Source organism: Oncorhynchus mykiss, chromosome 6, assembly GCF_013265735.2.
Source record: "Oncorhynchus mykiss isolate Arlee chromosome 6, USDA_OmykA_1.1, whole genome shotgun sequence".
NCBI classification, from domain to species: domain Eukaryota; kingdom Metazoa; phylum Chordata; class Actinopteri; order Salmoniformes; family Salmonidae; genus Oncorhynchus; species Oncorhynchus mykiss.
In genome coordinates, this window is record NC_048570.1 from 2,799,017 (window position 1) to 2,815,199 (window position 16,183).

General features: G+C 43.7%; 1 protein-coding gene across 2 annotated transcripts in view; it reads left to right on the forward strand.

Annotated features, from left to right (window-relative positions):
- Positions 1-16,183, forward strand: part of LOC110525071 (protein mono-ADP-ribosyltransferase PARP8) — a 122,519-nt gene that overhangs the window by 55,053 nt on the left and 51,283 nt on the right. For both annotated transcript variants that reach the window (XM_036979215.1, XM_036979216.1), the window contains exons 6-7: positions 779-847; positions 6,369-6,463. In XM_036979215.1, the coding sequence (XP_036835110.1) occupies positions 779-847; positions 6,369-6,463 (164 nt within the window). The remainder of the gene's footprint in view (positions 1-778; positions 848-6,368; positions 6,464-16,183) is intronic.

Here is a 16,183-nt window from a genome sequence, read left to right on the forward strand (position 1 = left end):
CCTACACCTGTTGTATTCTACAGTAGTAGTTTACTACTACCTACACCTGTTGTATTCTACAGTAGTAGTTTACTACTACCTACACCTGTTGTATTCGACCCATATGATGATTTGATGACTGTGTTATAAACTGTAATAACGTGTAATAACTATGTTTTAATTTATAATAACGTGTAATAACTGTGTTATAAACTGTAATAACGTGTAATAACTGTGTTATAAACTGTAATAACGTGTAATAACTGTGTTATAAACTGCAATAACATGTAATAACTGTTATAAACTGTTATAACGTGTAATAAATGTAAACTGTAATAAACTGTAATAAATGTGTTATAACCTGTAATAACCAGTTATAATAACTGCGTTATAACGTTTGAATTAATAACTGTTTTAAACTGTAATAACATGTAATAATGGTTATAAACTGTTACAACGTGTAATAACTGTTATAATCTGTAATAACTGGTTATAATAACTGTTATAAAGTGTAACTGTTAAACTGCAATAACTGTTCTAAACTGTAAGAACTGTGTTATAAACTTTAACTGTTATAAACTGTAATAACTGTTATAAACTCTAATATTTATTTATTTTAACTAGGCAAGTCACTTAAGAACAAATTCTTATTTACAATAACGGCCTAGGAACAGTGGGTTAACTGCCTGTTCAGGGGCAGAACGACAGGTTTGATAACTGTTATAACATGTAATAACTGTGTTCTAAACTGTAATACCTGTGTTATAAACAGTCATAATGTGTTATAACTCCCCCCCAGTGCCACTATGCCATAGAGGAGGACTCTGAGGGGGATGCTGACTCCGAGGAGTTTTACTATGGAGGTCAGGTAAGCATCAAGACACACACACACACACACGCACACATGTTTTACTATCCTTGTGGGGACCACAAACAATTGATTCCCATTCAAAATCATATTTTCCCTAACCCTTAACCTAACCTTAACCCTAACCCGAAACCCCTAACCTTAAACCTTAAACCTAACCCTAAACCCTTACCCTTAGCCCTAATTCTAACCCTACACTGTAAACACCAAGGCATTTTATTTCTTCTCAAATACTTCAAGTAAGTCCCACCAACTTGAACTGAAAATCAATGGAAAGTCATTATTACTTCAAGTGTTATGTGGTACTGACTCAGAACTAAACGAGAAGTCCCACCAACTCAAGTTATGGTAACACTTTCACTTTTTCCCAGCATGCTCTACTGCAGGTTGATTTTTAATATCTGTGTGTTTGGATGTACAAATCAAATCAAAGTTTATTTGTCACGTGCGCCGAATACAACAGGTGTAGTAGACCTCACAGGGAAATGCTGAATACAACAGGTGTAGTAGACATTACAGTGAAATGCTGAATACAACAGGTGTAGTAGACCTCACAGTGAAATGCTGAATACAACAGGTGTAGTAGACCTTACAATGGAATGCTGAATACAACAGGTGTAGTAGACCTCACAGGTGAAATGTTTACTTACAGGCTCTAACCAATAGTGCAAAAAAGGTGTTAGGTGAACAATAGGTAGGTAAAGAAATGAAAACAACAGTAAAAAGACAGGCTATATACAGTAGAGAGGTTATATACAGTAGAGAGGCTATATACAGTAGAGAGGCTATATACAGTAGAGAGGCTATATACAGTAGAGAGGCTATATACAGTAGAGGCGCTATATACAGTAGAGATGCTATATACAGTAGAGAGGCTATATACAGTAGAGAGGCTATATACAGCAGAGGCTATATACAGTAGAGAGGCTATATACAGTAGAGGCTATATACAGTAGAGAGGTTATATACAGTAGAGAGGCTATATACAGTAGAGAGGCTACATACAGTAGAGGCTATATATATATAAATAACATTTATCTAAACTAATCCAATAGTTTCGTTAAATTGTTTGCACCCATTACTGAAATGGTTGTTCCAGTTGAAATGGTTTAGGTAGTCTCCTCACACGGTTCCTAACTCTGGCTGAAATGGTTGTTCCAGTTTAAATGGTTTAGGTAGTCTCCTCACACGGTTCCTAACTCTGGCTGAAATGGTTGTTCCAGTTTAAATGGTTTAGGTCGTCTCCTCACACGGTTCCTAACTCTGTCTGAAATGGTTGTTCCAGTTTAAATGGTTTAGGTAGTCTCCTCACACGGTTCCTAACTCTGTCTGAAATGGTTGTTCCAGTTTAAATGGTTTAGGTAGTCTCCTCACACAGTTCCTAACTCTGGCTGAAATGGTTGTTCCAGTTTAACTGGTTTAGGTAGTCTCCTCACACGGTTCCTAACTCTGGCTGAAATGGTTGTTCCAGTTTAAATGGTTTAGGTCGTCTCCTCACACGGTTCCTAACTCTGGCTGAAATGGTTGTTCCAGTTTAACTGGTTTAGGTAGTCTCCTCACACGGTTCCTAACTCTGGCTGAAATGGTTGTTCCAGTTTAACTGGTTTAGGTAGTCTCCTCACACGGTTCCTAACTCTGGCTGAAATGGCTGTTCCAGTTTAAATGGTTTAGGTCGTCTCCTCACACGGTTCCTAACTCTGGCTGAAATGGATGTTCCAGTTTAAATGGTTTAGGTCGTCTCCTCACACGGTTCCTAACTCTGGCTGTCAGTATGAATGCAGGTTGCAGGTGAATGAAATTGTAAAGGTTTTCTTCTGGGGAAAGAGACCAAAATGCAGCGTGGTGAGTTTTGTACGTCTTTAATAAAGATGAAAGTACAACAATCTACAAAACAAGAAATGTGAAAAAACCGAACCAGTCCTATCTGGTGCCACAAACACAAAGACAGGAAACAACCACCCACAAGAGACCTAAAGAATATGGCTGCCTAAATATGGTTCCCAATCAGAGACAACGATAAACACCTGCCTCTGATTGAGAACCACTCTAGGCAACCATAGACTTACCTAGAGTACTACTCTAACCACAATCCCATAACTACAAACAACCCCAGACAAAACAAAACCACATAAATCCCCATGTCACACCCTGGCCTCACCAAAATACTAACGAAAACACAGAATACTATGTCCAGGGCGTGACAGAAATGTCCAGCTGTTGTATATCCCCAACTCTGGCTGGATTCCAATAGGAATTACACATCACTTTGCCAACCAGCGTAATGTGACTTGCAGGTAGGGTTGCCAAATGTAGATACATTTTCCAGGTTTTCCCAGAAATTCCAGTTGGAAGATTCCTGGAAGTCCGTCAATCAGAATCTTTTGAAAATCTGGGAATTTTGGGAAACTTCCCTCAATACTTGAAACTTACTGGAAACTTACTGGAACTTTGCTAGGCCCCAAATTAAGTCCTTGTGAGATATGTGATGTATTGTCAAAAAGGGTGTAATTATAATGATAACATTCACATAGGGACTTCTGACTTTTGAAGATGATGGATGAATCTGTCTCCAGGAAACCACCCTCTTCTGTCCCCATAGGAGAAACCTTTTGAAGAGCCCTTTAGGTTTCATGTAGAACCCGTTCCACAGAGAGTTCTACATGGAACCCGTAAGGGTTCTCCTATGGGAACAGCCGAAGAACCCTTTAGGTTTCATGTAGAACCCGTTCCACAGAGAGTTCTACATGGAACCCGTAAGAGTTCTCCTATGGGAACAGCCGAAGAACCCTTTAGGTTTCATGTAGAACCCGTTCCACAGAGAGTTCTACATGGAACCCGTAAGGGTTCTCCTATGGGAACAGCCGAAGAACCCTTTAGGTTTCATGTAGAACCCGTTCCACAGAGAGTTCTACATGGAACCCGTAAGGGTTCTCCTATGGGAACAGCCGAAGAACCCGTTTTTGCAACCCTTTGTTCTAAGATTGGTACAGCGGCAGTAACTCCTTATATAGAGTAAGACCCAGCAGCTCTGAAGAGAGGCCAGACCTCCCCTGGCGTCTCCACCTGAGCATGAAGCCTCCTGATTTCATGGCAGATTTCCCCAATGTAGGCCTAAACTCATCAAGTATAAAGCACTTTTATATTTTTAGTCTTTTTCAGTCAGCTCACTCAGAAAGGGGCCGCCGACTCATATCCCACTCACATTTCCATCACCCAAATGAACTCAGTCCATCTGTATATGGGAATATACATGTATTCTGATGACCGATGGTCCCTCTCTCTCTCTCTCTCTCTTTCTCTCTCTCTCTCTCTCTTTCTCTCTCTCTCTCTCTCTTTCTCTCTCTCTCTCTCTCTCTCTCTCTTTCTCTCTCTCTCTCTCTCTGTCTCTCTCTCTCTGTCTCTCTCTCTCTCTCTGTCTATCTCGTTCTCTCTGTCTCTCGTTCGCTCTCTCTGTCTCTCTCTCTCTATCTCGTTCTCTCAGTCTCTCGTTCGCTCTCTCTCTCTCTCTTTCCCTCTCTCTTTCCATTTCTCTCTCTCTCTCTCTCTCTCTCTCTCTCTCTCTCTCTCTCTCTCTCTCTCTCTCTCTCTGTCTCTCGTTCTCTCTCTCTCTCATTCTCCATCTCTCTCTCTCTCTCTCACTCTGTCTCTCGTTCTCTCTCTCTCTCATTCTCCATCTCTCTCTCTCTCTCTCTCATTCTCTCTCTCTTTCCATCTCCCTGTCTCTCATTCTCCCCCCCCCCCCCCCTCTCTCTCAATTAAATTAAATTCAAGGGGCTTTATTGGCATGGGAAACATGTGTTAACATTGCCAAAGAAAGTGAGGTAGATAATATACAAAAGTGAAATTAACAATACAAATGAACAGTAAACATTACACATACAGAAGTTTCAAAACAATAAAGACATTACAAATGTCATATTATATATATATATATATATATATATATACAGTGTTGCAACGATGTACTAATGGTTATGGGGACACAAGGGAAAATAAATAAGCATAAATATGGGTTGTATTTACAATGGTGTTTGTTCTTCACTGGTTGCCCTTTTCTTGTGGCAACAGGTCACAAATCTTGCTGCTGTGATGGCACACTGTGGAATTTCACCCAGTAGATATGGGAGTTTATCAAAATTGGATTTGTTTTCGAATTCTTTGTGGATCTGTGTAATCTGAGGGAAATATGTGTCTCTAATATGGTCATACATTGGGCAGGAGGTTTGGAAGTGCAGCTCAGTTTCCACCTCATTTTGTGGGCAGTGTGCACATAGCCTGTCTTCTCTTGAGAGCCATGTCTGCCTTTCTCAATAGCAAGGCTATGCTCACTGAGTCTGTACATAGTCAAAGCTTTCCTTAAGTTTGGGTCTGTCACAGTGGTCAGGTATTCTTTCCAATGTGTCAAGTAGTTATATTTTTGTTTTCTCATAATTTGATCTAATTGTGTTGCTGTCCTGGGGCTCTGTGGGGTCTGTTTGGACCAGCTTGCTTAGTGAACTCCTCCAGTTTCATCTCTCTGTAGGTGATGGCTTTGTTATATGGAAGGTTTGGGAATCGCTTCCTTTTAGGTGGTTGTAGAATTTAACGGCTGTTTGAAGAAGAGGACCAAGGTGCAGCGTGCTACGTGTTCATGATTTTTAATAAAACTGAACACTAGAACCAAAAATTAAAAAGCGGAACAAACTAAACAGTTCTGTATGGTGCAGACACACAAAACAGAAAATAACTACCCACAAAACACAGGGAAAAGGCTACCTAATTATGGTTCTCAATCAGAGACAACGATAGACAGCTGCCTCTGATTGAGAACCACACTCTGCCAAACACACAGAAATAGAAAACATAGAACACAAAACATAGAATGCCCACCCCAACTCACGCCCTGACCAAACCAAAATAGAGACATAAAAAGGATCTCTATGGTCAGGGCGTGACATGTTTTCTGGATTTTGACAATTGCCGGTTGTCGGCCTAATTTTGCTCTGCATGCATTATTTAGTGTTTTACGTTGTACACAGAGGATATTTTTTGCAGAAATCTGCGTGCAGAGTCTCAGTTTGGTGTTTGTCCCATTTTGTGAATTCTTGGTTGGTGAGCGGACCCCAGACCTCACAACCATAAAGGGCAATGGGCTCTATGACTGATTCAAGTATTTTTAGCCAGATCCTAATTGGTATGTCGAATTTTATGTTCCTTTTGATGGCGTAGAAGGCCTTTCTTGGCTTGTCTCTCAGATCGTTCACAGCTTTGTGGAAGTTACCTGTGGCACTGATGTTTAGGCCGAGGTAAGTATCATTTTTTGTGTGCTCTAGGGCAATGGTGTCTAGAAGGAATTTGTATTTGTGGTCCTGGAAACTGGACCTCTTTTGGAACACCATTAATTTGTCTTACTGAGATGTGCTGTCAGAGCCCAGGTCTAGGCCATGTTGCTATGAATAGCTTTGCGACTACTGCTGATGGAAAAAGGGATTTAAAACACATTTGATTGATTGACGGATTAATTGACGTCTCTCTCTGATAGGTGAACTACGATGGCGAGCTCCACAAGCACCCCCAGTTGGAGGCAGACCTGGCGGCGGTCCGGGAGATGTACGGACATCACGCAGTATCTCTCAGGTAGCTCCTCCCTCTCGGACCGTGTGTGGCAAATGAAATAGAATTGTATTTGTAAAACTGCTTCCCAAAACAACAGGTGTGGACTAACAGTGGAATGCTTACTTACTTCCCAACAACGTAGAGAGAAAGAAAATGGAGAAAAAATAGAAAAGTAAAACACGTAATAATATAAGTAATAATAAATACACAATGAGTAACGATAGTTTGGCTATACACACGGGGTACCAGTACTGAGTCGATGTGCAGGGGTACGGGGTAATTGAGGTAGATATGTGCATATAACTAGGAATAAAGGGCAGTGTGGAGTGCAACAGAGTTGGCGTCATCTGTGGATCTGTTTGGGCGGGATTCAAATTGGACTGGGTCTAGGATTTCTGGGATTATGTTGTTGATGTGTGCCATGACCAGCTTTTCAAATAATTTCATAGCTTCATATGTGAGTGCTTTGGAGCGATAGTCATTTAGACAGGTTACCTTGCCTGAGTCAATGTCTTCTAGACTACAATACAAGGTCCATCCTGTTCCTCTTGCCTGAGTCAATATCTTCTAGAGTACAATACAAGGTCCATCCTATTCCTCTTGCCTGAGTCAATGGCTTCTAGAGTACAATACAAGGTCCATCCTGTTCCTCTTGCCTGAGTCAATGTCTTCTAGAGTACAATACAAGGTCCATCCTATTCCTCTTGCCTGAGTCAATGTCTTCTAGAGTACAATACAAGGTCCATCCTATTCCTCTTGCCTGAGTCAATGTCTTCTAGAGTACAATACAAGGTCCATCCTGTTCCTCTTGCCTGAGTCAATGTCTTCTAGTACAATACAAGGTCCATCCGATTCCTCTTGCCGGAGTCAAGGTCTTCTAGAGTACAATACAAGGTCCATCTTATTCCTCTTGCCTGAGTCAATGTCTTCTAGAGTACAATACAAGGTCCATCCTGTTCCTCTTGCCTGAGTCAATGGCTTCTAGAGTACAATACAAGGTCCATCCTGTTCCTCTTGCCTGAGTCAATGTCTTCTAGAGTACAATACAAGGTCTATCCTATTCCTCTTGCCTGAGTCAATATATTCTAGAGTACAATACAAGGTCCATCCTGTTCCTCTTGCCTTATCTTCTTTTGTTGACCCCGTCTATTGCCAGGTTGAAGAGTAAGGCTGTCATCACACAACCTTGTCGAACTCCAGACTTAACAGCAAAGCTCATGTTGCTCGTTCCCACAGTGCCCGAACAGTTGCTGTAGAACTGTTTTATGATGTTAACAGCATGGGTGGGGATTCCATAAATTCTTAAGATCTTCCAAAGGCTTTCGTGGTGAATACTGTCAAAAGCCTTCTGGAAGTCAGTAAAGTTTATGAAGAGTTTTCAGCCTTCTGGAAGTCAGTAAAGTTAATGAAGAGTTTTCAGCCTTCTGGAAGTCAGTAAAGTTGATGAAGAGTTTTCAGCCCTCTGGAAGTCAGTAGAGTTGATGTAGAGTTTTCATTGCCACTCACTAAATTGCTCAATGATGCTCCTGAGGGTGAAGATCTGGTCTGTACAGCTCCTTCCTCCCCAAAAACCACTTGTTCATTCCTGAGCACTTTGTCTACAGCTGAAGACATCCGTTGTACAATAATCTTGCAACAAAAAAAAATCTTGCTGTGAACGGATAAAAGTGTAACGCCCGTCCAGGTGTTGCAATCGGAAGGTGTGTCCCTCTTATGCACCCGTATGATGACCCTCTTGGTCCAGTCTGAAGGTTTCTTTCCCTCCATCCAGATGTCAGTGAAGAGAGGAAGAAGGATGTTTGCAGACCAATACTGGATGGATTTTGAACAGGTCTGCGTTGAGGTTATCAGGACCTGGAGCTTTCCAATTCTTTAGTGACTTGATGGTAGTTATTATTTCTTCTTTGGTTGGTGGGTCGGTGTTTACGTCTAGATCTTCTGGAGCAGCTTCAGGTGTGTCAATTGGATCCACAGAGGGTTCTCTGTTGAGGACCTCTCTGAAATGTTCTGTCCATCTTGCTTTCTGTTCATTTTCTGTAGTCAGGAGATTGCCTTGCTTGTCTTTGACTTGAGTATTTGACTTGAATTTTCTGCCTCATGTTAGGTTAGGCCCTGTTGTCTCTCCTCTAGGTAGGCCCTGTTGTCTCTCCTCTAGGTAGGCCCTGTGGTCTCTCCTCCAGGTAGGCCCTGTGGTCTCTCCTCCAGGTAGGCCCTGTTGTCTCTCCTCCAGGTAGGCCCTGTTGTCTCTCCTTCAGGTAGGCCCTGTTGTCTCTCCGCCAGGTAGGCCCTGTTGTCTCTCCTCAAGGTAGGCCCTGTTGTCTCTCCTCCAGGTAGGCCCTGTTTTTTCTCCTCCAGGTAGGCCCTGTTGTCTCTTCTCTAGGTAGGCCCTGTTGTCTCTCCTCTAGGTAGGCCCTGTTGTCTCTCCTCTAGGTAGGCCCTGTTGTCTCTCTTCCAGGTAGGCCCTGTTTTCTCTCCTCTAGGTAGGCCCTGTTGTCTCTCCTCTAGGTAGGCCCTGTTGTCTCTCCCTCCAGGTAGGCCCTGTTGTCTCTCCTCCAGGTAGGCCCTGTTGTCTCTCCTCAAGGTAGGCCCTGTTGTCTCTCCTCCAGGTAGGCCCTGTTGTCTCTCCTCCAGGTAGGCCCTGTTGTTTCTCCTCCAGGTAGGCCCTGTTGTCTCTCGTCCAGGTAGGCCCTGTTGTCTCTCTTCCAGGTAGGCCCTGCTTTCTCTCTTCCAGGTAGGCCCTGTTGTCTCTCCTCTAGGTAGGCACTGTTGTCTCTTCGCCAGGTAGGCCCTGTTGTTTCTCGTCCAGGTAGGCCCTGTTGTTTCTCGTCCAGGTAGGCCCTGTTGTTTCTCCTCCAGGTAGGCCTTGTTGTTTCTCCTCCAGGTAGACCTTGTTGTTTCTCCTCCAGGTAGACCTTGTTGTTTCTCCTCCAGGTAGGCCCCGTTGTCTCCCCTCCAGGTAGGCCCCGTTGTTTCTCGTCCAGGTAGGCCCTGTTGTTTCTCCTCTAGGTAGGCCCTGTTGTCTCTCCTCTAGGTAGGCCCTGTTGTCTCTCCTCTAGGTAGGCCCTGTTGTCTCTTCCCCAGGTAGGCCCTGTTGTCTCTCCTCCAGGTAGGCCCTGTTGTCTCTCCTCCAGGTAGGCCCTGTTGTCTCTCCTCCAGGTAGGCCCTGTTGTTTCTCCTCCAGGTAGGCCTTGTTGTTTCTCCTCCAGGTAGACCTTGTTGTCTCTCCTCCAGGTAGGCCCTGTTGTTTCTCCTCCAGGTAGGCCTTGTTGTTTCTCCTCCAGGTTGACCTTGTTGTTTCTCCTCCAGGTAGGCCTTGTTGTTTCTCCTCCAGGTAGACTTTGTTGTCTCTCCTCCAGGTAGGCCCTGTTGTTTCTCCTCCAGGTAGGCCTTGTTGTTTCTCCTCCAGGTTGACCTTGTTGTTTCTCCTCCAGGTAGGCCTTGTTGTTTCTCGTCCAGGTAGGCCCTGTTGTTTCTCCTCCAGGTAGGCCTTGTTGTTTCTCCTCCAGGTAGACCTTGTTGTTTCTCCTCCAGGTAGACCTTGTTGTTTCTCCTCCAGGTAGGCCCCGTTGTCTCCCCTCCAGGTAGGCCCTGTTGTTTCTCGTCCAGGTAGGCCCTGTTGTCTCTCCTCTAGGTAGGCCCTGTTGTCTCTCCTCTAGGTAGGCCCTGTTGTCTCTCCTCTAGGTAGGCCCTGTTGTCTCTTCCCCAGGTAGGCCCCGTTGTCTCTCCTCTAGGTAGGCCCTGTTGTCTCTCCTCTAGGTAGGCCCTGTTGTCTCTTCCCCAGGTAGGCCCTGTTGTCTCTCCTCCAGGTAGTCCCTGTTGTTTCTCCTCCAGGTAGACCTTGTTGTTTCTCCTCCAGGTAGGCCTTGTTGTTTCTCCTCCAGGTAGACCTTGTTGTTTCTCCTCCAGGTAGACCTTGTTGTTTCTCCTCTAGGTAGGCCCTGTTGTTTCTCCTCCAGGTAGGCCCTGTTGTCTCTCCTCCAGGTAGGCCCTGTTGTTTCTCCTCCAGGTAGGCCCTGTTGTTTCTCCTCCAGGTAGACCTTGTTGTTTCTCCTCCAGGTAGGCCCTGTTGTTTCTCCTCCAGGTAGACCTTGTTGTTTCTCCTCCAGGTAGGCCCCGTTGTCTCTCCTCCAGGTAGGCCTTGTTGTTTCTCCTCCAGGTAGACCTTGTTGTTTCTCCTCCAGGTAGACCTTGTTGTTTCTCCTCCAGGTAGACCTTGTTGTTTCTCCTCCAGGTAGACCTTGTTGTTTCTCCTCCAGGTAGGCCCTGTTGTTTCTCCTCCAGGTAGGCCCTGTTGTCTCTCCTCCAGGTAGGCCCCGTTGTCTCTCCTCCAGGTAGGCCCCGTTGTCTCTCCTCCAGGTAGGCCCCGTTGTCTCTCCTCCAGGTAGGCCCCGTTGTTTCTCCTCCAGGTAGACCTTGTTGTTTCTCCTCCAGGTAGACCTTGTTGTTTCTCCTCCAGGTAGACCTTGTTGTTTCTCCTCCAGGTAGACCTTGTTGTTTCTCCTCCAGGTAGACCTTGTTGTGTCTTCTTACTAGTCTTTTGACTTGTGTGTTGATTTTTCTGTACTGCTCCTCCAGTTTCTGTTTCAGCCTTTGTGATTTGGCATCTGTTTTTTTCCCCCTCTGTCATTTCCCATGTTTCTGGGGTGATCCATTCATCAATAATTTCCCATGTTTCTGAGGTGATCCATTCATCAATCATTTCCCATGTTAATTGGGTGATCCATTTATCAATCATTTCCCATGTTACTTGGGTGATCCATGATTTGCGTTGCCTTCTTCTTCTTTGTCTGATGGTTTTCTTGCCACTTTCACTGTAAGCTTGAACTACTTTCTCCCACTTCCTGTCTATATTCCCCTCAGTTGCCTTATTCTGTGTTGTTTGAAAGGGCTTGATGGTTTGGCCCCTCAGCATGCCAACATCAAATCTTGTTGTTCCTTTTGTCGGTGGTCTTGAACGTTTCAGCTTTAGTGTGATGTCGGCAGTCACAAGATGGTGGTCACTGGTAACATCTGCCTCCCTTCACACCTTGACTTCTCTCAGCGAGCGTCTTCACTTGCCTTTGATCATCAGGTCAATCTGGTTCTTGTCTCTTCCAGTAGGAGAGTACCATGTCAGCTTGTGGATTTTCTTGTGAGGAAACAGGCTGCCACTAATCATCAGGTTCTTTGTGACGCAGAATGTTGCCAGTCTTTCTGTTGTCAGTGCCAACCTTTCCATTCAGGTCTCCGATGACGAAGAGCAGGTCTTGAGCAGGCGTCTTCTCTACTTCTCTACTTCTCTATTGTTATAGAGCAGCTCTTTGTCTTCCTCTTTGGCATCGTTTGAGGGAACATGACATTGGATTATTGGTAGTTTGCTATGTTGTCCATTGAGTCTGGCTTTTTATTGTTAATCACTTCCTGTTCACAGGCACTTTCCCCACTGCACTAAAAAACTACTATGGTGAAACCCCTTAAGTTCCAACCTTCCATTCCTAAAGAAAAATTCTGGAGAAATTGGTTTTCAAACAGCAAAATAATTTTTTGAAGTGCCAACTGTATTTTTGAAATATTTCAATCTGGTTTTCGTGCCCACCACAGCACAGACATAGTCTTCGTTAAAGTGGTAAATGGTCTTAGAGCCAACACAGATGCCAAACAGCTCTCTGTCCTTGTACTCTTGGATTTATTGAGGGCTGCATTCGACACTGTTGATCATGATGTCCTTCTGGACAGACTGGAGAGGTGGGTTGGCCTCTCCTGTCCAGTTCTAAATTGGTTTAGGACCTCTTTAACCGGTCAAGAGTTTTTTTTAAATTGTTGTACATAACTCAGAGAAAATACATATCTCATTTGGCGCTCCACAAGGTTCAATTTTGGTTCCGTTACTGTTCGGGTTTATATATATTACCCCTTGGCAGTGTTATCAGAAAGCACAGCTTAGATTTTCCCTGCTACGCAGACGATACACGACTTTACATTTCTGTGTCGCCAGAGGATTTTTGACGTTATTAGGGATTTAAATGAGTTGGATTTCTAACACCTTCCTCCAGCTAAATCAAGACATTTTGATTTTAAAGAGAATATCTTCAGTATTTACAATAGAGTTCGGTTACATCAGAGGGGAGATTAAAATAGTCTTTATTCATAGAATATCTCTCTGTCAGCACCCACGTGGACCTGACGTGTATGTTTTTGTTGCTATTGCAGTGTAAGCATGTAAGTAAAATGCTTCTTCATGGAAAATTATGTGCTGGAGAATGGTCCTTCTGTGTGTGTGTGTGTGTGTGTGTGTGTGTGTGTGTGTGTGTGTGTGTGTGTGTGTGTGTGTGTGTATACATTGGGTGAGGTTGAAAAGTGCTGATGGTAGAGAGAAAGGTAAAGGAAATGTTCAGGTTTGTGTTTGTCAGCTCCCTGTACGTTCTGAGTTGTAAATCACAGAGACAGAGAGTGAGAGAGTGAGAGAGTGAGTGAGAGAGTGAGTGAGAGAGTGAGTGAGTGAGAGAGTGAGTGAGTGAGAGAGTGAGAGAGTGAGAGAGTGAGAGAGTGAGTGAGAGAGTGAGTGAGAGAGTGAGACTCAAATAAAAGTTGCTTCATACTACGGTATAGCATGCGTTTTACTGTGGAATGGTAATGTGCATTACTAGTTCAAACCACCAGGTGGCATCTTTGAACACTTCTACTCCATTTATTAAACCTCGGCTTTAGAGGCCGAGCAGAGAACCCCCCCCCCCCCCCCCCCCCTCCACATTTAATTTTGTAGACCGTTCTCCAGTTCCCAGCGCCATATGGGTTTCAACTGACAACCATTATATACTTCAGCACCGTGCACAAAGAAGATGCCCAAATTGCTAATTGGGCTAGTTTTGCACATTTGTTGTTGTCTGAGTAAAGGAAATGCTGTAAAGTGAGGGAAATGCTGAAAAGTGAGGGAAATGCTGAAAAGTGATGGAAATGCTGAAAAGTGAGGGAAATGCTGAAAAGTGAGGGAAATGCTGTAAAGTGAGGGAAATGCTGTAAAGTGAGGGAAATGCTGTAAAGTGAGGGAAATGCGTACCACTGCTGGCTTGCTTCTGAAGCTAAGCAGGGCTGGTCCTGGTCAGTCCTTGGATGGGAGACCAGATGCTGCTGGAAGTGGTGTTGGAGGGCCAGTAGGAGGCACTCTTTCCACTGGTCTAAAAAATATCCCAATGCCCCAGGGCAGTGATTGGGGACACTGCCCTGTGTAGGGTGCCGTCTCTCGGATGGGACGTTAAACGGGTGTCCTGACTCTCTGAGGTCATTAAAGATCCCATGGCACTTATCGTAAGAGTAGGGGTGTTAACCCCGGTGTCCTGGCTACATTCCCAATCTGACCCTCAAACCATCACGGTCACATAATAATCCCCAGTTTACAATTGGCTCATTCATCCCCCTCCTCTCCCCTGTAACTATTCCCCAGGTCGTTGCTGCAAATGAGAACGTGTTCTCAGTCAACTTACCTGGTAAAATAACGGTAAAATAAATAAATAAATAAATAAATATCGAGATTCCACCAAATGCTTATTTTTAATTGTTGTTTTTTATTCGGTAACATTCCAATATCATTCATTCAGCAGGTTATAACCTATACGTATGCTGCACTCGCTTCCTCGTTCAGATGACTGGCCGCAGCAAAGCAAACTGTCCAAAGACTAATTAATAAATTCAGCGTGCTCAACAGCATATTCAATCTCTGCTTTTTTAAATTGTCACCCATCTACCAATAGGTGCCCTTCTTTGTGAGGCATTGGAAAACCTCCCTGGTCTTTGTGGTTGAATCTGTGTTTGAAATGCACTGGTCGACTGACTGACCTTACAGATAATTGTATGTGTGTGGTACAGAGATGAGGTAGTCATTCAAAAATCAGGTTAAACACTATTATTGTACACAGAGTGAGTCCATGCAATTTATTATGTGACTTGTTAAGCAAATTTTTACTCCTGAACTTATTTAGGCTTGCCATAACAAAGGGGTTGAATACTTATTGACTCAAGACATTTCAGCTTTTCATTTTTAAATAAATGTGTACAAATTTCGAAAAACATAATTCCACTTTGAAATTATGGGGTGTTGTGTGTTTAGGCCAGTGACAACAAATCTCAATGTAATTCATTTTAAATTCAGGCTGTAACACAACCACATGTGGTAAATGTCAAGGGAATTCATATTTACTGAAGGCACTATAAATCATCACATATTATAAGGTTGATTTGCTAGCAGATTGCTATCGCTAGATACATAGCAGATTACAAATTACAGATAAGCGGTCTCTCTCCTCTCGCTACAGTTCATCTCTTGTGAATTATTACGTGGATTATAATAAATAAATTATACAACGGGTGGGTCTAATCCTGAAAGCTGATTGGTTAAGGGTATAATGTCCTGCTGATAGACCATCAAGGGTATAATGTCCTGCTGATAGACCATCAAGGTTATAATGTCCTGCTGATAGACCATCAAGGTTATAATGTCCTGCTGATAGACCATCAAGGTTATAATGTCCTGCTGATAGACCATCAAGGTTATAATGTCCTGCTGATAGACCATCAAGGGTATAATGTCCTGCTGATAGACCATCAAGGTTATAATGTCCTGCTGATAGACCATCAGGGGTATAATGTCCTGCTGATAGACCATCAGGGGTATAATGTCCTGCTGATAGACCATCAGGGTTATAATGTCCTGCTGATAGACCATCAAGGGTTTATTGTCCTGCTGATAGACCATCAGGGGTATAATGTCCTGCTGATAGACCATCAGGGGTATAATGTCCTGCTGATAGACCATCAGGGTTATAATGTCCTGCTGATAGACCATCAAGGGTTTATTGTCCTGCTGATAGACCATCAGGGGTATAATGTCCTGCTGATAGACCATCAGGGGTATAATGTCCTGCTGATAGACCATCAGGGTTATAATGTCCTGCTGATAGACCTCCCCATGATTCCCTCCATTCTGCCTGACTCTCTACCACCCCATGATTCTCTCTGTTGTTGTTATCTATTCCCTCCATTCTGCCTGAGTCTCTACCACCCCATTATTCTCTCTGTTGTTGTTATCTATTCCCTCCATTCTGCCTGACTCTCTACCACCCCATGATTCTCTCTGTTGTTGTTATCTGTTCCCTCCATTCTGCCTGACTCTCTACCACCCCATGATTCTCTCTGTTGTTGTTATCTATTCCCTCCATTCTGCCTGACTCTCTACCACCCCATGATTCTCTCTGTTGTTGTTATCTATTCCCTCCATTCTGCCTGACTCTCTACCACCCCATGATTCTCTCTGTTGTTGTTATCTATTCCCTCCATTCTGCCTGACTCTCTACCACCCCATGATTCTCTCTGTTGTTGTTATCTGTTCCCTCCATTCTGCCTGACTCTCTACCACCCCATGATTCTCTCTGTTGTTGTTATCTATTCCCTCCATTCTGCCTGACTCTCTACCACCCCATGATTCTCTCTGTTGTTGTTATCTATTCCCTCCATTCTGCCTGACTCTCTACCACCCCATTATTCTTTCTGTAACATTCCACTAGTAAAGGTAACACATAACAAAAAAACATTTTTCCCCCATCCGTATCTACAAAGGTGTATAAATGAGGCCAATGCAGACGGCTGGCCTGTGGGGTTTTCTTCCCTGTACTCTTTCATTCAGCTTCTTTTTCACATCAGCAAAGACCCACTCCACATTGTCTGCTTCATTTTGATGCTGTCGTTTTGAGTTGTATTTATTTGTGCTCA